Genomic DNA, 20,545 nt, shown 5'->3' on the forward strand with positions numbered 1-20,545 from the left:
TAAAATTTATAGCAGTGTCATGCTAGAAACTTCCATGATGAAATGATGCTTCCAACGAAACTGTAGCCAATTAAACAAAGAAAAAAATCCCGTTTCCAAAATGTCTTTGAAAATTTAAATATTCAATAATTTAATCTATTTGATTCTGCAAGCACATACTAACCATTCATGTATTGAAAGGATTTTATCACCCTGAGATATTGTAACACGATTTCAATATTCCATGGGGTATGAAATATATATATGCACATACACACACACACATATATACAGAAATCTCTAGAGTCAGAAACATAAAGCAATTGAGTATTAGGGGATCCTCAGCCCAAGATAAATAATAATATTGGCAAATTGAGCATTGTCTAAAGGAGAGTATCCAAATTGGTTTTGACTAGAGTCTTTTTCCATTTTTGTGCTGCTGAGTTGCTGATATGAAATATGTATTTATTATATGAAGCGTACCTATGGCAGTTAAATTCAGATAGTGTTATCTATAACAATTTGTATTGGCTTCCTCCCAAGGCTTTTGATTTGCCATGTATGAGAATAAATGAGAACCATATGAAAGTCAATAAGTTCTTGATAGTACATGACATTCTGTGTTCTCTCATCCTTGATTTTAGCAAACATTCCAAGGTTTTGGCTTCCATCATTGAGGGTGATAGGCTTTAAAAATATAAGGGCTTTTTTCTTGGCTTCAGATAAGAATCCCAAACTTAACACACTTCCATAAATCATTGGTGTGGAAATCTGTCAAAAAATAGCACAACAGTACTACTTTTTCCTTGTGGTATTTGGTGTTTCCAAATTAGATTATTTGTTGAATGTTCAAGGGAGTATGTTTGCTTGAAGGGTTCACCATATGTCAGACAAATCTCATGCTCTTGAAATGGAGTTCACAGAAATGAAATCAAGGGTTACTGTTTGTTCCTTCCTCGGCCATAGTAGTAAGAATCAAAGGTTTCTGTAAAAACGTGTCTCTACCAACAGGGTTACTGAATAACATGCACATTGAAAAGCAACAAAATGGAGACTATCTGAGATCTTACATCAGAATGCATTTTATCATCATTCTTCAGATTTTATCCTCATTAGTACTATAATTCTCACAGAGTGTGGTCATTCAGTGCACAGGTCCTGGAGTTGATTTTGACTTAAAGTTCTTCCACTAGCTAGCTATATGATGTAATGTGATTATTAAACCCCCGTAAGCTTCAAACTATAAAATGGATAACAGGGGCCCCTGGGTGGCTCAGTCGGTTAAGCGTCTGACTCTTGGTTTTGGCTCAGGTCATGATCTCACGGTTCGTGGGTTTCAGCCCGACATTGGGCTCCACACTGACATGGTGCCTGCCTGGGATTCTCTCTTTCTGCTCCTCCCCAGTTTGCATTCATGCTCTCTCTCTCAAAATAAATAAATAAATAAATAAAATAAAAAAAAATAGATATTCTCATTTCATAAATCTCAATGTTCATAAGGAAAATTAAATTAAATGATTCATATTAAGCGCTTGGCACATAGTAAACGTTCAATTGAAAGTACTTATGATTTGGAACAGGTGAATATAATACATACATGTATATGCACATATATGTAATAGAAATTATCCAGCAATTTTTAGATTTGTATTAGGTTTTAGTATTACTATTGTTTCTTTTACTATTTCTAAGCCAACTGGAAACTTATCTTTCTTCAAAGAAGGAAGATGATAGCCCACCTAGTGGGAAAATCTGATTTAATTAAGACTACTCTCCATCAGCTTGTAACTGGGTTTCCCAAAGAATTTCAGGGTGAGGACTTCTGTAAACCACCAAAATCTTTATTTTATGGTGTATTTAATTCTACCACTTATTTTCCCAAATTGTGTCTAGATCCCCTGGGTCCATAGAATGTGTATCCCAGTTGCCCCATAAGAAAGTGGTTTTTAGTAGGCATGTTGACGTTATTTGTACATAGTAAGAGAGTATAAAGGATCAGAAAACCTTTGGCATTTACCTTGTTAAATTTTTATAGCTAAGCTCTGGTTCAAGGGTCTCCTTAAAAGACTTAACTGCACTAAGAAAAATGAGAGCTTTGAGACCAATGAAAGGAGTCCACAAAATTCTATGAAAATGAACCAGTCTTAGCAGAAATCAGTATGTTCAATGATCCAAGATACACAACCAGGACATTAACCAGTTTCATTGACCTGAAGGAAATTTACACTTTTATCTACAAGGACAAAGAAGTCAGGGACATGACCCTTTATATTATTATCGAAAATTGTTTTAATATATTAAGTCAACTCAGATAATTTTGAATGCTTATTATATACAAGGCATTGCAATAGAAGAGGTTTAAATCATGATTTACAAGGCACAGTTCCTGGAAAAGTGTCCTCAGCCACAAGTAGGGATGGGACCTAAAGAAAAGGCAATTTATTTATTTATTTTTAATGTTTATTTATTTTTGACAGAGAGAGAGACAGAACATGAGCAGGGGAGGGGCAGAGAGAGAGGGAGACACAGAATCGGAAGCAGGCTCCAGGCTCTGAGCTGTCAGCACAGAGCCCTACACGGGCTCGAACTCTCGTACCACAAGATCATGATGAGAGCCGAAGTCGGACGCTCAACTGACTGACCCTTCAGGTACCCCAAGAAGAGGCAATTTCAATAAAAGTTGATGTGTTATGTAGGATCAATCACAGGGTTCCTTTGCTACACACACAGAAAAGAAATTTAACACAGTGCTGGGGACATAAGGAGAGGAATAAAAAGAAAATTGGCTAAGTGATTCTAAACAAAAGAACAGAAGTTTAAAAGCCCTGATGCTCAAAAAGGAAAAAAAGTGGCATATTCAGAGAACTATGAGTGGTTCAGTGCAGCTGTGTATAGTGTGGACAGATGAGAACGTGCAGAGAAGCAGGGTTTTATTCAAGGCAGATCTAATGTACCAATATTAGAGTCTATATCTTAGAAATGATAAGGAGGCAGCTGCGAGCTAAGTTCAGCCCTTGTGTATATCTTCTTCATTATGAGATGGGATATCATACTGGAAATACATAAGAATTTCTCACAAAAACTCAGATTAGGCATTCTTTTAAAAGATCAGAAATTTACATTGGATCCATGTTGTCTTGTCCCTGAGAAATTGTTTTTGGACGAACAGAGGGTGCTTTTATCGAGTCACCATACTCTTCACTTGTTTCGCATATTTATATGAACTGCCCAGCCCCTGAGGCATTTGTTTTGCAAGAGGAACTGCATAATTAAATTTGTGCTAATGTATCAGTCTGACTGATATTGGAGATATCAGTATCACAGACAGGTGCATTATGCAGGAGATTTCTTTGGTAATCAAAACAAGTAAGGAGGTTACCAACAGAAGGTGTGGTGGGACCTAGAGGAAAGAATAGAAGTTAACATTCCTAACATGACTGCTTAGGGGATCTAAGATGGGATAAAGGGAAGGGTGAAGGGTGACATCTTAATTTTCAGGTTAACCAACTTGAGCATCATTGTCTCAGATGAGACTCATCAAGAAACAGACATCAAGAGGAAATTAGACCTTCCAGAAATCTTTTGGTGGGGGCGCCAGAGAAAGATCCCGGAAGAGAGCAAGAGAAGGCATAGGGAGCGTTCAGACTGGAGTTCATGTCTGAGGCCTATGGAAAGAGAGAGCTGAGGAAAAGAGCCATAGGGAGCTCAGACCATGGTATAGCCATGAGAAAACCTCTTCCAGGATGAGATAAGCTTGAGATGGTTACAGGAAGCCATCACTGGGGAAGAAATAGCCTTGCTCTAGTATTTCTGCCATGCCCCGTGGCTTGGTGCTGTGCTGGGGTTTTTGAAATAAAATAGCTCTAGGCTATCAGCTAATTGTTCTCTTTCTAATAAGTTCTGTCTTGTAAGGAGATCTGAATAGTGCGGGCCCAGAGCGGACACACAGACCATTAATAGAAGTATTGGGTTTAAGCAGAGAGAGAAGAGTTAAACATGGTTGCCTGTAGAGAATATGAAATGGGTGAAGTTAGCAAGAAACTGATGTTTTTTTAACAGCCTTTTAGAACTGCCTGCCTCTCACATATTATACATGTAAGTAAAAAGGACTTGTGGCAGCAACTGTTCCATAGACTCTAAAACCTTTTACTTTTCTATTTAGGCACACTACTTCCTGCACACTCGCTTGCAGTCAAATACAGCAATACGACTTCTAGTCAATGGAAGGGGAGGAGAAGTGACAGGCGCCACTGAAAGCTGGGCTTGTAAAATCCACCACAGTCAAGACTCCCTTCCATTTTAGGGGCCATGAGCACAAGATTCTAAGGCCTTACATTGCACAAGACAAAGAGGGCACGGGATCTGAATCACTGCTACCAAGGCCACCCGACAAACAGCTTTCTCGGGTAATTCTGCATTTAAAACATTGTTATTTTGGGGCGCCTGGCTGGCTCAGTCGGTTAAGCGTCTGACTTCGGCTCAGGTCATGATCTCGCGGTCCGTGAGTTGGAACCCCGCGTCGGGCTCTGGGCTGATGGCTCAGAGCCTGGAGCCTGTTTCAATTCTGTGTCTCCCTCTCTCTCTGACCCTCCCCCGTTCATGCTCTCTGTCTCAAAAATAAATAAACGTTAAAAAAAATTGTTATTTTGCTATTTTAAGCTGATGGGATGTGGAGATTTACCTACTTGAGCAGTTGGCATGAACTTAAGAAAGGTGGCCCAAGACAAAGTTATATGTATGTACACAATACATAAAGATATATAGATCTTGGCATCGTCTCAGAGACACACTTTACCTTTGAATTCTTTTTTCTAAAGCTTCAGACTCACATTTTCAGGACCTATTAACTTATTAAGGTTTGGCTAACACCATAAATTTAGCAAACTCATAAAGTTAAACTAACTTCTCCTTACTCCCTACTTCTAATGGTGCCATCATTTCCATAGCCACTCAGGACCTAACGTTTTATGGTTCACTTTGATTCTTAACCTTTTGAATAATTCTTATATCAAACTGATAAATTCTGCTAATTCTCCTTTATGTCTTTGTACACATTTCATTCTTCATATTCTATTGCCACCATTGCAGAGTAGCTTCATGCCTACAGAACCAAAGTAGATTTCTAATATCATACAGTCTACTATAGCTTCACCCCAAATCATTTTTGTAAATTGCCACTGTCACTCCCCCCCTCCCCCCCCCCCCCCCCCCCCGGAGCATTCTTGGGCTGACAATAGCAATTATATTAGGGAAAGAACACAAAAGAGGAAGGTTCCAGCTTTGAAATATCTATTAGTCTACTCACTAGAATTGTTCTGGGAAGGTGACTTGTACATTCTGAGTCTTTATTCCCTCATATATTAAAAGTGAGCAATCTGTAGCCCCAGGATTGTTGCAAAGATTGAATGAGTTAGCTTGTAAATAGTGGTAATAACAAAATACCTATTTCATGGTACTGCTTAGTACATGTTTATTGAATGAATAAATATATTCCTCTTTACCTCTTCCCCTTTACTTAGCTAATATGCTGCTTACAAGTTACTCTCTACTCAACATGATCAAATGCTTTTTCTCCTTCAAGGTAAGCTTCCATCTGAGCTGTTTTGTGACCTCTCCCTATTGACTTTACTTACCTCTATGGAATTCCTGATGGCTGATCTTGCCTTATATTGTTAGTTAGCTTTCTTGGTTTTCATGTACAATCATTTTCTTTAGGTAGATTGCACATGACTAGGGACCTACTTTATAAAAAGTATCAGGTGTTTCTTAGAGTGCTATTTGTAGTTGTGTGCGTTTGCTTGCTTTTCATTTTTGTTTTGGCTTGTGCGGAATTCTTTCCTTCTTTTTCTCATAAACGATATTCTGACTTTCTTTTAGACATAAACCATTTTGACACCTCTAATCCTGTAGATCATCAGTTCCACTTGACCCCACCCACTGTCTCCAAGGGCACCGCACATGACTAAGTAAGTACTTGCCAATTTCAGTAATACACTCTCCTGCCCAAAGTGACTCACATAGGGCTTGTGAGCCAAGCAAAGCATGAGGGGCAATTATTATCCCACGGTAATTACAATGTAGAATTATATGAACTAGAGCAGTATTTTAAACGATACAGTTTGCAAACTAACCCAGTTGGGAGAAAAATAGGGTCAAGTGAAGAAGACAAAGAATAAAAGACTTACTCCTGGATCCTACTGTATAGAAATTTATCTCCAGTCTTTTCAGCCACATGGGCTCAAAGTTCTTTTTTTTTTTCTTAAGCTAATTTGTATTTTGTCACTTATAATCAAAAGAGAACTGTCTCATACAGTTGTGCTTTTTAACTATGAAGATAATATTTACTGCTCATTTTTGTAGCTTATTAATAACGAGATTTAGACATAAAAGTGGACTACGTAACACGAACACTCCTCACTAATGGAGAAAAAAGAAACAGAAGCACATTCTTTGTGACTATATAAATTTCATTATGTTGCTGTTTAAAGAAGCACGTATTTTATAATATTTAAAAAAGCTTCAAAGACCACTTCTGTATTCCAATCTGTAAAAAATATTTTCATTATGTTTATTATAAAAATATAAATGTTTCCACTACAAATCATTTTACATTAGTAAGAGGCCATCTACATTGTACGATATAAACTAAAGGAGTAATTTGTGAAAACACAAATTTAAAGTAAATACATATTGCCAATCATATCATATTTATACATGGCTTAATTGATACTTAGCACAGCATAAACTGGGCAAGTTACTAGAAATAAATAATAAATGTAAATCAAATTCAAGATACAGAACAGATAATATGGTACATAACATTGTGAAGGGATGTGGTTTCATGTTTATTGAAAGACAACGCAGTTCCTGTACAAAGAGATGGCCATCAACATTCTAGTACCTCTACTCCACAGTTAAGAATCGTACACTGTTATGTTTACATATGTACAGGGTAAAAATTATGTAAAGTAAATTTATAAGAGGTAAGATAGAAAAATCATGGAAAAAACGAAGAGCAATATACTGTGGATATAACCTCTACTTTCAAATGGAAACCACAGCCAAAATAAGTGAAATAGATTCAACAATTCTCAACTTCTATTAATTCATGAAATGCACAGATTTTGAGGATGCTCAGAATGGTACCTAAGAAAGTAAATTCTAGCATGGGAAAAGATGATATTGAAGCCAGATTTAGGTCTTAATGAATATTCCACGACACAAACAAAACGTTTGATTAAAGAAGAATGTTTTTTAGCTGCTTCTAGCGGGCTTAAGTGAAATTTGTAATTAATTTCATAATCGCATATATCTTTTTAAAAAGTTCATGCTCTTATATATCCAATACAGAATCCTAGTAGGGTGATTTGACTATAAGGGATATTGCAGAAATCTAAGAAATAATTTCATACATGAAGGAACACAACCTAAGCCTTATTACACTAAATTTACAACAGATTAGCACTTGTGGATTTTGATCTGTGACTATAAGCTATATAGTGTTCCATTTTGCATAAGAACATATGGGTTGCAGCTTTGATTTATTCATTCTATTCTTGTGACATATACACTTCTTATTTCTTATTCCCATTACATGAGCATATCAGCATTAGAATATAGATAGAGCTAAAATGCTGCTTCACAATATATTAGTGGCTAGATCTCCACCAGGTACATCGTTTCAAATATTACCGAGTACACTTATATTTGGCCCGTGTGGAGTAGTAAATCTAAGTTCTTCCAAGGAGAGATCTCTCTCCTGCCGACAGATTTTGAGTCATCTGCTAGATAACCAGCTATTTTTGAAAATTTTATGCTCAATAAAGGCAAAGGAGTTCAATGCTTCTAAGTTAGACATCAAAATTACAACAGGTGCATATCAGTGGAAGACTTTTAAAGATACTAATACCTGCTATTGATGATCTCCATGTTTAATTAAATTAACTAAACCCCAGTGATGCAGATGAGTAGTTTCGTTTTCATTATTCCCTATAAATAGCTCAACAAGTTTAAGCAAAGATATTAAGTGACATTTCAAAGCCAGTCAGTAAGTGATTTTTTGACTCATGCGTTGGCCTATAGGCTTTGTTGCCAATTAATGCAGCAATCTACATAGGATTCGAATTCTCTCCAGTGTAGCTATTCTCTATGCAGGAGCTCTAGCGTAGCCTGTTTACTAATGGAGGGAGTTGATGGTCTGTCCTCTAAGCACCAGAGCAGGGCAGGTGTGTCATTGAGAATCCATTACATATAAGCCAGTATATCACACTAAATTAGGAGCATACAGTTTGTAATCAATGGAGAGACAACAATGGATAAGATAATTCAAGCTGAGAGATTTGGGTAGTGTATGAAAGGATTTGGTTTCTTTCATCAATACAGAGATATAGGTACATATGAGCAGATGGTTCAGAAAATCTAGAAAGAAACCCATCATTCCCCATGTCTAGTTTACCATGTTTCCTACTGCTGACAACTTGAGACAACATTTGGCACTTGGCTGTAACAAATCCAAATTAAATCATCAAAGCATAAATAGAAAACAATAAAAACAATTCAAAAGAAAATAAATATGTACTTTTCTTAAAAATTAAGACACATTTTTACATGATAATACTTAAGGAAGCTAACAATTAAAAATATGTAGTACTTAAAACAACTACAAACTTCACTTCTATATGCTCTTAACAGATAAAAGAGAATAATACAGTGAAAAAGGTAGTATATATGGCCAGATAGTTTGAGGTATAAATTCCTCTATTTTGCTTGTTTTTAAAGAAACAAAATACCTGTTACAGATTTCTTCTGTGTATAAAAATATCACAAGTCTTTTCTTTTGTGGCTATTAGTAAACAGAGCCACTGTGTTCATTTTGTTATTACACTTGTTTTGCTTTTATGATAATCAGTTTATGGTCAATGGCTCTATGCTAGTTCTTCATCATTCCACGCTGAAGAATTTTAATTTAACCCACCAACTAATATAAAAAAGCAATTACAAAACAAAGTACACCCCCCCTCCCATCCACTAAATGACAGGGGAAAATAAAGAGTTTTTCGATTCCGTTTTAAGGCATTTGTATTCATATCTGAGTGTCTTATTGGGCTTGGAACAGCATCTCCAGCATTATCATCTGTCTGTAGAACGATGCTACATCTTCCACAGCCACCACTTCCTTCCAGAAATAACACTTTACACTGGAACTGGACCACTTTTTGATTGTGTTTCTAGAGCTTTAATGCTACTGATGATTTTCTTCTGTGGACCAACCACAGTGACACCAACTTTTTTCATATCGCTGTAAAAAAAAAAAAAGAAGAACATGTCTGGTGAGAATCCTGGTTTCCTGGATAATATATGAGCAGAGGATTTTTAGTCAGCAAAGCTTGTACAATAATGTAGCTCAGTGCTTTGAACCTAATTTTCTGATTTTTGCATCATCCACGTATTGTATCCTGACCAGTCCACCTATGTTCTTATGGAAGAATGGATGGTGTGGTGGGTTGACTAGTGTCCCTTCAAAATTTCTGTCCATCTGGAACCTTACCATGTGACCTTACTTGGAAATGGGAGACTTTGCAGATATAATCAAGACAATGGATCAAGATGAGTTCATTCTAGATTACAATGAGCTTTAAATCCAATGAGACTACCTTGGAATTTCACTTAGGGGGAAAAAAGACCTAGCTAAGCATGTGGAAATGATTAATTAAATAACCTTGATTCAAATAATTTGTCTACATATTCACCTCTTTCAGGTCTTGACTCAAACACACCCCTCTCAGAAGGCCCTCTCTGACTTCTTATTTAGTATTATAAAACCTCTTGAACCCATATCTGCATTTCCTATTTTCTTTTCTTGTTTTATTTTCTTCCAAAGCATTTATCACCATGCAGCATAATACCTTTCTTTCTGACTTATTTATATTCTCTATCTTGTCCCACAAGTAGGTGAATTCCATATGAACGGGGATTCTTACTCATTTTGTACTCTGCTTATTAACCACACCCTGAACAATGGCTATTAATAGTAGGGGCTCAATATGTACTTAATAAAGAATGAACCAATACTCTAGAATATGTTTATCCAGGGAAGATGACAGAGGAGTAAAGTATCACTTAGCAAGAAGCATCGAGAATGGCATGAAGAAAAAGTATGCGGGCAAATATGTGCACGCACGTGTACACACACACACATACACACACACACAGAAGGGGCTCCTTTATACTGAACATAAAGGAAAGAATGAAAAATAGGGAGTTCAATTCTACAAAAATGGACCAATTGATTTCTTAAGAAATGAGTTCCCAAGCAACAAAGGTGTGCAAGCAGACACTAGGTACCATTTTAGAAGCAATTTACATGCTCTTAACACATCTGTTACATAAAATTCACCAAGACTGTGTTGCATTCCTATCACCTTGGCTGGGAATGGAATCCTGGTGGCCTGCTGGTTACCTCCCTGCTGCCATTCAAGGGGCTGGTAAATTCTCAATGTACAACTTGTATCTTGCCTGAACCCTCTTTGATTTTACTCCAGCAGCCTTACTTCATGAGGAAGGCTAGTGGGGCGATATGGCTGCTCCTCTGTGTAACTGTGGATAATGAATCTCTCACTTAGAGTAACGTAGGTTATTTACATACATTGATCCCTGCTTCTGAGGTGTATTGTACAAGATTTATCCCCACTTATCCTTTAGAGCCAGAAAACAGGGCAGATATAAATATATGTGTACAAATCAATAGATCCTCACTCTGGATTTCTTCTCTCATTCTTCTAATTCTATATTATACTTTTTATAACTTACCAGTTTTTTTCTCTGACTTCCTTTTCTCTTCCTTAAAAAAAACTTAGAAACACAAAATGATAATCATGGAAAGCAAGAAAACAATGTTTCCAGTGAGAGAGTAAAACATGCTATGATGTCTGGTCCGGACCTTTTTTATAGAACTGAAGCACCCATACCCCAGTAAGCTAGAAAAAATAAGATGAAGAGTGTTCACAGATTGCTTTGGGACAGCTCTGAAGGGCCAGCCCAGCTCTGAGACTCTTGTTCCAATAAAAAGGGCCAAGTTTTCTCCTATAGCTCAATGCCCCCCTCATCACTTTTTAAAATACATATATATCCCAAATGCACTCCTCAAGAAATCTTGTGCATAAAACTGTTTCAGATTCTGTGCCTGAAACCCGACATAAGTAAACAGATACATAATTTTGTATATATTCATTGCAAAGGATTACATTAGAAAAGATAAAGTACAGGCACCTGAGTGGCTCAGTCCGTTAAGTGTCCAGCTCTTGATTTTGGCTCAGGTCATAATCTCATGGTTCCTGAGTTTGAGCCCCACGTCGGGTTCTGTGCTGACAGTGCACAGCATGCTTGGGATGCTCTCTCTCTGCCCCTCCCTGCCCCCAGGCATACTCTCTCACTCTCTCTCAAAAAAAAAAAAAAAAGATAATTATCTCTTTAGGTTATGCCTTAGCTGGGGTTTTATGTCCCCTCCATCCTCTCTACCCCTTCCAAAATGTCTTCTACCCAGCACCCTGCCACGTCCAAAATAGTTGTAAACATCCAGCTGCTGTAATCTAAATAACATTCCATGTGCTTATCTCATTTTGACTATCCTATTCAGAAGAGCAATGGAAAAGTTCAAGTCTAAAGAGCAGCTCAAGATTGAGAACAGAAGTTAATAAGCGATCTGGCACTTCAAAGGCAAAGGCTAGGTGATGGCACTGTGAAAATGGCATCCAAGGGTGCAGGGTAATGGCATGTAGCAATTAATCTGCCTAATATTCATTCTCCATACTCAATTCTCTCTCAGTTTCTACAGTCCCTCTTGCCCTCTTTCATTCCCTTTTCACATTAACCTTCCTAAATCCAACTTAGGCTATGAAATAGTATGTTTTTAAAAAATGTGATTTGTACTGAACAAAACAGCACACTTTCTGGATTTCACTTGAAAATTAGATGACTCGATTAGTAAATGAAGTCCCTACACTAACTGAAATAGATAATTATTTATTTGGATATGAAGCTTTATTGACTTTTGTCCTATGAGTTGAGAGTCTGGATAGAAGAACAAAAAGTGAAAATCTTTTTTTAGGTATTTTGTCTTATTTCAGGAGAGCCTCTAGAGTTGTTTGGGCAAGAGAATAATTTCTGAATTGAGTCTGGATGGCACACACACACACAAAAGATTGAAAGAAAGAAAATTTAAACAAAAAAGCCCAAGGCTACAAAAGGTAGGATGAATTATTGAGTTAGATATTTTACAGCACTTCAGTAAGAATGTTCCCTCATTAGATTTCCCCAAATTGTGTATTATATATACATTATATATGTATTATATATACAGTATATATGTATACATGTATATGTATTATATATACATATATGTGTATTATATATACATTATATATGTATTATATATACATATATACGTATTATATATACATATATAGTGTATTATATATACATATATATACGTATTATATATACATATATAGTGTATTATATATACATTATATACGTATTGTATATAATATTATTTATACATATATACGTATTATATATACATATATAGTATATTATATATACATTATATATGTATTATATATACATATATAATGTGTATTATATATACGTTATATATGTATATATATATGTTAATTTTATGTTGTCCCTGAACTGAGGATAAAGGACAGGAGAAAGAACATTGTGGGGACTGAAATACAGAGAGATGTGAAACCGTCTGACTCAGTGTGAAGGACACACCTGAAAGAGTCGAGTCTCCCAGGAAAAGTCAGCTTTCAACTTCAATGTACGTTCATGGGTTGTTGAAATAATAATAATAACAATAATAATTAAGTGAAAATATTCTCACCGACCAAAAAGAGCTTACCGTCCAACAATGCAGTGTTGAGACAAACACATTCTTAAGTCGGAAGTGTAACAAATGCTCCCACTTCATAGTCTTAAGCAAATAGCCTTCTTACCACATTCACAGCTTATGACATCTGACTATATTTAAACTGTGAGCTAGCAGTTGATCATATTGACAACGTTCTGCTAATCCACTTCTGTAGAGGTTTCATTATCTAGAAGCTCTGGGTGTTGATGTTTGATGGAGAATAAACATTTGTGGACCTTTGCCTTTGAAAACCTGGCAGTGGTCCAAAATGGTCAACTTTGTGTTTGTTCTTTGTTAGGCTTCTGTGCTCTAAAGCAGGTGTCTTGTACAGTGTAACCTGAATTGTTTATATTATTAAAATTAGAATTTATAAAAATATTGAAAGACATGAATATATCTTGGGACTGTCTGATCAAAATAACTACCACAGAACCTCAAAGAATATTGTTGATCGGGTCCGAAGTCCATTTAATAAACATTACATTCCACTTCATACAGAAGTACCAACACATGTCAGGTACACGAGAGTAACTTTATTTTCCAGGAACAAATTCTCTTCTTAATAGTAACGTACCCTTCCTAAAAGTACTTTTGTGAACTTTTGGGTTTCTTTCTGATTGGGATCTATGTCATAAATGCTAAGCTTTACCTATTTGTTAGGCACTTGTATCTCGATTAATTATACTGCATGCTCCTTTTTTTTAAAATTTTTTTTTAATGTTTATTTATTTTTGAGATAGGGAGAGACAGAGCATGAACGGGGGAGGGTCAGAGAGAGGGAGACACAGAATCTGAAACAGGCTTCAGGCTCTGAGCTGTCAGCACAGAGCCTGACGTGGGGCTCGAACTCACGGACCGCAAGATCATGACCTGAGCCAAAGTCGGCCGCTTAACCGACTGAGCCACCCAGGCGCCCTTGCATGCTCCTTTTTGACATCTAATCTGTTGCTCTCCACAGTGACTTTGTTTAGATGACTGACAGGATGACAATGAAAGTCTTTAAATATTCAACATCTAAATATTAAAATATTGAATGGAGAGGATAAGACTTAAAGAAACTTGAGGGCACTACAGAGTTTATTTAATGTAACAAAGATTAAGGTAGGAGACTCTAACACAAAGATGGGCCTGGTCTCCAAACAGACCCTGCACACTACACAATTATGGATAATTAAAAAAAAATTAACGTTTATTCATTTTTTGATAGACAGAGCATGAGTGGGGGAGGGGCAGACAGAGAGGGAGACACAGAATCCGAAGCAGGCTCCAGGCTCTGAACTGACAGCACAGAGCCTGACGCGGGGCTTGAACTCACGGACGGTGAGATCATGACCTGAGCTGAAGTCGGACACTTAACGGACTGAGCCACCCAGGTGCCCCCAATTATGGATAATTTTAATGTATATGCCTGGCACAAAACCTCTTTCTTTGGAACAGTCCTCTATCTTATCCTCAGAAACGGGTCCCTAGAGCTAAGTTCATGTTACCTTGTCCCGGGTCTTTTGATCATGGCACATGGCATATGATTTTTGAAGAGCCAATCTACAAGCAAGCGGGACTAGCTCACCAGAATTTCTTGCCTGAGGACTGAGTCAAAAGACAGTTGGACCTTGGTCAGTTGAGGGACACACCAAGATTGTATGACCTAGGTCTGAGAAAACCATGTCTAGCCATGTGCGTAGACATGCAAAACAAAAAAAAAAGTCACTGGGCATAAAAAAGAAAAGTATGATGTGGTTACATTAGGAAGTATATTAAATCGGCTCTCATTCACAGAGAGATGGAGAATATGGCTTCTCGTTCTTCATTTTCCAGTTCCCAATTACTATACCCTGTGAATGGGGACTAATTTCATTGATTATTCACTGGATTCACCTGATTCTTTATAAACTTCCTTTATCCTTACGGCCATGTGTTCATATCAAAGGATTCCTATTAGCAAAAATCCCTGTCTAGGAAATACAGCACATTATACTTGGTTATTTTTGACATTTACACACAAAACCATAAATTAACACTCATTAATGCATGCTAATTATGCATATCCTGTGTTTCCAAACTTCCTATAAGCCTTTTAAGGAAAACAATAATATTATGTCTTAAACTTATTTATAACTTCATTTTCTAGCATGATATCCTTCACAGGGTAGACAATAATAGATGATGATATACAATTATTTAGTAGATGTGAAAACTACCTTTAGATTGTAGTGTGTTTTCCTGTATACCAGCTTATCCACTTAGTTCCTAATTTTCCATTTCCATAGAGGTTAAGCTTTGTTATCAATAATAGAAAATCACAAATGCAGGAATGCAGTTAACCAGAATGCTATGTTTACTTATGTCCTAAATTAAGAACTTGGGTCATTGGGCTGGGAGTAGGGAACAGGTCTATATCTGCTGGTCTATCTGAAGGAGGTCATAGTTCAATGGAAATACCTATTGTGGGGAGCTACGGTGAGGAAGGAAGACACATCAAGATACATAATTCTAGAAGTTGGCATTGACAAAGAGACCCGGGACAAAGCTCAGTGGTTATAGAAGACAGTAAGAACCTCAGAGTTTCAGCTAATATTTATAATTCATTAGTCCGAAACACGTATGTCCACTAGAAAGTTCAGAATCATTCGGTCTTAAAAACTTTCTCTTACTCTGTGGAAATCTTGGCTATGGTGTCACAAGAACTGTACTCCACGCCTGTGAAGATTTCCTTGCACTGTGCTGTCCGGACACCATTAAGCCAGTCACCTGTTGTGCGGAAGGTAGTGATGTCGACATTGCTTTGGTCCAGAAGAAGGTTTGATGGCCTGCAAGAAAAGAAAACACCAAAGGAAGAGAGATCAGGAATCAGCAGAGTTGCTGCGTGTCAAAATTTGACACCAACATCAGCAGGAACTTCCAGACTTCATGTGGTGTTCCTGTTTATTTGTGGAATTTATCTGCCATGAAGGCTTCATCTGTTCAAGCTGGCAGCTTGCAAGAATACTGTGTAATCATCTTGTCTCAGTGCTTCCCTTTTCCACTCATGCCTGCTTTGTAAATCATTGAAACTATGCCAGTGGAATGCATAAATATATCCATACATACTTGGATAATTTATTTTCTTTAGCTATTAGCAAAGATGATGGTAATTCAGGATACAGTTATAGGAGACCTGACACACTGAATACTTTGCTTTATAGATGTTCATTTGTAGACATTGTATTGGTTGCTTTCTAAAGGACACTTGAGCAACCTAGATTATACTTACAGCAGGACATGAAGTCAGCACAGATAAAAATAATGTCATATATGTCATTAACAATTAAAATCACAAAAAGAATAGAAAAAATAGCTGAGTAACAATAAATGAAATTCTCACATCTATTGACAATATTAAATGGACTTCATGACATATAGAGAAAGATGAAAGAGAGAAAAATATCGGTACTGGTACTGTGACTGTGATTTATACTGCACAATACAATCATCATTAAGGGGAAACGTTTAGAATTGTTTTATATGACAGGTCTGACCATACATCTGTGACCAAATGCAAGATCTGGTGAATCTAAGGAACAGCAGGGACATAAAAGAAACAGAGGAGACCATATTTTCATTCTGGGAGAGCCAAAAGCAGCAGCCTATTGGTAAAATGCCCTTTGGGTGTTTTTTTCAGATCGCAATGACCTGTTAATTGTCCTTTGACTCATAAGACTGGGACCAGATAGACAATTGACTTTCTTTATTTTCTTCTCTTAAGGGAAGGAGCTTGAGCAAAAAGCACTAATGAAGGCCTTTGTTTTGAGATGAATAATAACAACAACAGCAGCAATGATTACATTGAACATTTATGAACACTTCTAATGTAATGGGGTCTATACTCCGCATAGTACACAGATAGGAAGGACTGTGATTCTTACAACAGGTACCAATGCTATGTCCCTATAATAGAAGTGGAAACTGAAACCGAAAGAGATTAATCCACACATCTGAGTTTCCTCAGGCAGAAGAGCCAGAGCTGGGATTTAGACACCAATTATTTTATTCCAAAGCCCACACTCTTGGCCACTATGCTATACCATTTAGGTGGAACTTAGTTCATATTGTTTTCTTTTAAGTTATTTATTTAAATTTACATTTATTTATTTATTTAAATTTATGTGTATCTGAATTTATTTAAGTTCCATGATGTGGGCTCTTTAACTTTTATATTCCATAAAGTGTAGTGGTCCAGTGCACAGACACTGGAACCATAAGGCTTGGGTTGAATCCTGGTTATAGCACATACTATCTGTGTGATCTTCAGTGATTTCTTATCTTGTCTGCTTTCTCACCTGTAAAATGGGAATGATGATCACAAGAGATTTCACACAACTGAAGATTAATGAATTTTAAAAAAGATTACTTATGCAAGGAATACTCAGAGATGTGGACATGTAATATGCTATCGGTTAGCTATTTGTTACTCTGACATAAGGTAACACATCTTGTCAAATGGTTGAAGGTTTTAAAACTTCAAAAAGAAAATAACACAATAAGTCCCAGTTTATAAAAGCTGCTGGAAGTGTGGTGATCTTGTTAATGATCTTTCTGAGCAATTAAAAGTTTAGTCATGTATAATCTTATGAGCATAATAGGGCAACAACCTTGTAAAGCAGGTATAATTGGGGGCCTTATTTGAATAGCCAATAACTTTTACAACCTCACAATCATTCTATAACCAATGCTTGCAAATGGCTATGCTATTCTGATTTCTGTAGTTTCTGTTTTCATTACTGCAGTAAAATATATTACTAACATTGAGACTGTGTGTCGTAACCTAATCTTTAACTTATAATTGAGAAGGTGCATTTAGATTTGTACTTTTTTAGAGTTACCATACAGAATCTTTCATGTTTTAAGATACTGCAGTTGAATTTGATCAGAATTGAGCTCTTAAAACTTTTTAAATTATTAAAAAAATCTCCAATATTAGGATTTGCTAACTAAACTTTGCATTTTCTTAAGTGTTAAAAATTAATGCTTTGCCTGAATGAAATCTGTTTTTTGAAGATCTTAAATTCAATATTTAGAATTATCAGAGGACATCAAAACAAATGAAGACTATACTACCATGGATTTGTCCTTGTTTTAGAAACAAATTCAGCTCTCTAAAGTACCAATTCAATAATATTTTTAGAAACAGCATGAAATAACAAAGTGAACCATCTTGATGAAATTAAACTGCATAGTGTTTTATCAATGAATACTAACCATTGATTATCACCTAGGAAATGTGGTAAAGCTCATATTCTCACGAGAAAATCTTTCTGTAGAGCAAATCTACAAATATGCCAACTCTACCCACATTTAAAAGCAATTTTTAATTAGGAGATTTCTATTACTATTGATAATATTTCTCCAACTAACTCCCTGATACACAGGAAACAAGTTAACATTCTTAAATCTGAACAAATTTGTACCATGTCCTAACCCTGCATGCTGTTGGTGGAGACACATGAAAAAATGTAAATGGACTATCCATCTGGATTTTGATGGGGATATATGGAATGTGTTTGATAAAAATAAGTTTTTAACTAATTTTTTTATTTGATAAAAGTGAAATATTAAGGAAATTTTAATACTGAGTTGAAGAAAAAGTTGGCAACATGACAGTTTCGTTCTGTCTATATTTTCATCTTTGTGGAAAATATAGATCGATAGCTACTTTCCTTTTTCTCATGATCATTTTTAGAGAGGGAGATAGCTGAAAATGGAGGACTTTTGCGACCTTCTTTCCATGAGACTAAACTCAACTATTTCAATCTTCTTTACCTCAAGTATTTAATTTATAAATTAAAAATTAAACTTAAAGAGAACGTAACATATTTATATATTACGGTTTAATTTTAACTAATAATCAGAGGTTATCTTAAAAAAAGGAAAAAAAGATGGGGTGCCTGGGTGGCTCAGTTGGTTAAGTGGCTGACTTCGGCTCAGGTCATGATCTCATGGTCCGTGAGTTTGAGCCCCATGTCGGGCTCTGTGCTGACAGCTCAGAGCCTGGAGCCTGCTTCTGTTTCTGTGTCTCCCTCTCTCTCTGCCCCTCCCCCATCTGCGCTCTGTCTCTCTCTGCCTTTCAAAAATGAATAAATGTTAAAAAAAAATTAAAAAAATAAAAAAAGGAAAAAAGAAACAAAAATTAGAAATGATTTTTAAAAATCATTGATTTCTTCAAGGAATACCTAGAAAACTACAAAATGTAACATTTTATAAATTATTCTCTCCTGGGGCATATGTATAAATAGTTCTCTATGATTCTTTAAATTATTCAACAGAAAAAAAGGTTATTTTAATAATTATAAATTTCTTGCCTTTGTTTTTTTTTTCCCTAGGATTTTGAGGAATCACAGATACATATATACAGGTTAGATTCCAAAATTTACACGATATTCTTGGGTTGTTTTAGCATGACGCTCATGGGTAAAATAGCCTTTGTCACTAGCCAGCATTAGATGTAACATTGGACCCTGTGGGTAAGCCACTGAATTAGTACACAAAATTAATAGGAATAACATTAAATCAGGTGTAAGAAATTTTGATAAGAAAAATGAAGTCATACGTAGAAGACAATGATATATTAAACCATCTATAGGCATATGTGCACAGGCACACACCACAGCTTGGATTTCTACAGTAGCTGTAGCATAGACTCTAATGTCGACTCTTGTCAACTCTTGGTCCCATGAACAGCAATACTCCTTTATTTATGGGTTTGTGGGTATGAAGAATCAAACCCCAGGACATTTATTCAGAATATTTATGAACTGTGCCTAATAGCAAAATGCAGAGTTTTTTTCTTCTTAGTTCAAAATGGTTTGTATTTTTAAACTCAACACTATAGCCAGACTCAACAAGAGTTTAGAGAAAATTAGTATAAACAAATTGAAATAGAACAGGACGTGCAGATTAGGGATTAGAGTGACCCCAACTGAGTTTTTCTGTTTATTACTTGGATCAAAGTACAATGAAGACAAAGAATGGCCTAATTTTAATGCCAGTGACCTCAGAATAACCAGCCCTGCAAAGTATCATTTTTCCACTTCCAGGATTTCTCTTGGGAATTCAAATAAAAATTGGTTCCTTTCCTCCTCTGAGAGGACATCTGGAGAGTTTATCAATGGATAGGAATTTGTCTCTCACTGTGAAGAGCCTGTGATGTCTCTTCATGCGCACCAAGGGAATGTGGGCTTTTTGAGCAGCTGCAGGCATTGGGGTTTTTTTTTTTTTTTTTAGACCCAGCCCCAGACTTGGGTCTGAAGGGGAAATTTATAGGCTGGGTGATGTGCACCGTGAGCTCACACTTTTACTAGACAAATTAGATAGGTTTCAATCCATGCAGCTGTAAACGATGTCCTGCAGAGTTCCACCTGATCTTTTACAGCTTTTCATAAATCAGTACCTACTGGCCGCAGACCGCAGTCATTAAAAAGAAATCATGGAAATTACATGTTTGCTCAGGGGAAGCAAAAAATAACTTTCCTCCCCTTCTCTCTCCCTCCTTGTATTTAGGTTTGTGAATTATTCTTTTATGGGTTTTCATACTGTTGCATTAAAGACGTATACATATATTTTCTTCTGATTAACTCCTATTTTACCTGCAAAAGGTTTCATACCAATTAGCACCTGATA

General features: G+C 36.3%; 1 protein-coding gene across 4 annotated transcripts in view; it reads right to left on the minus strand.

The window, feature by feature from the left end:
• Positions 1-6,524: 6,524 nt before the first annotated feature.
• Positions 6,525-20,545, minus strand: part of EPHA3 (EPH receptor A3) — a 356,643-nt gene continuing 342,622 nt past the window's right edge. For all 4 annotated transcript variants that reach the window (XM_047875913.1, XM_047875912.1, XM_047875916.1 and 1 more), the window contains 2 exons: positions 15,544-15,699; positions 6,525-9,277 (listed from right to left, as the gene is read on the minus strand). In XM_047875913.1, the coding sequence (XP_047731869.1) occupies positions 9,172-9,277; positions 15,544-15,699 (262 nt within the window). In that variant the 3' untranslated portion in view covers positions 6,525-9,171. The remainder of the gene's footprint in view (positions 9,278-15,543; positions 15,700-20,545) is intronic.

This window comes from Prionailurus viverrinus, chromosome C2 (assembly GCF_022837055.1).
Source record: "Prionailurus viverrinus isolate Anna chromosome C2, UM_Priviv_1.0, whole genome shotgun sequence".
NCBI lineage: Eukaryota > Metazoa > Chordata > Mammalia > Carnivora > Felidae > Prionailurus > Prionailurus viverrinus.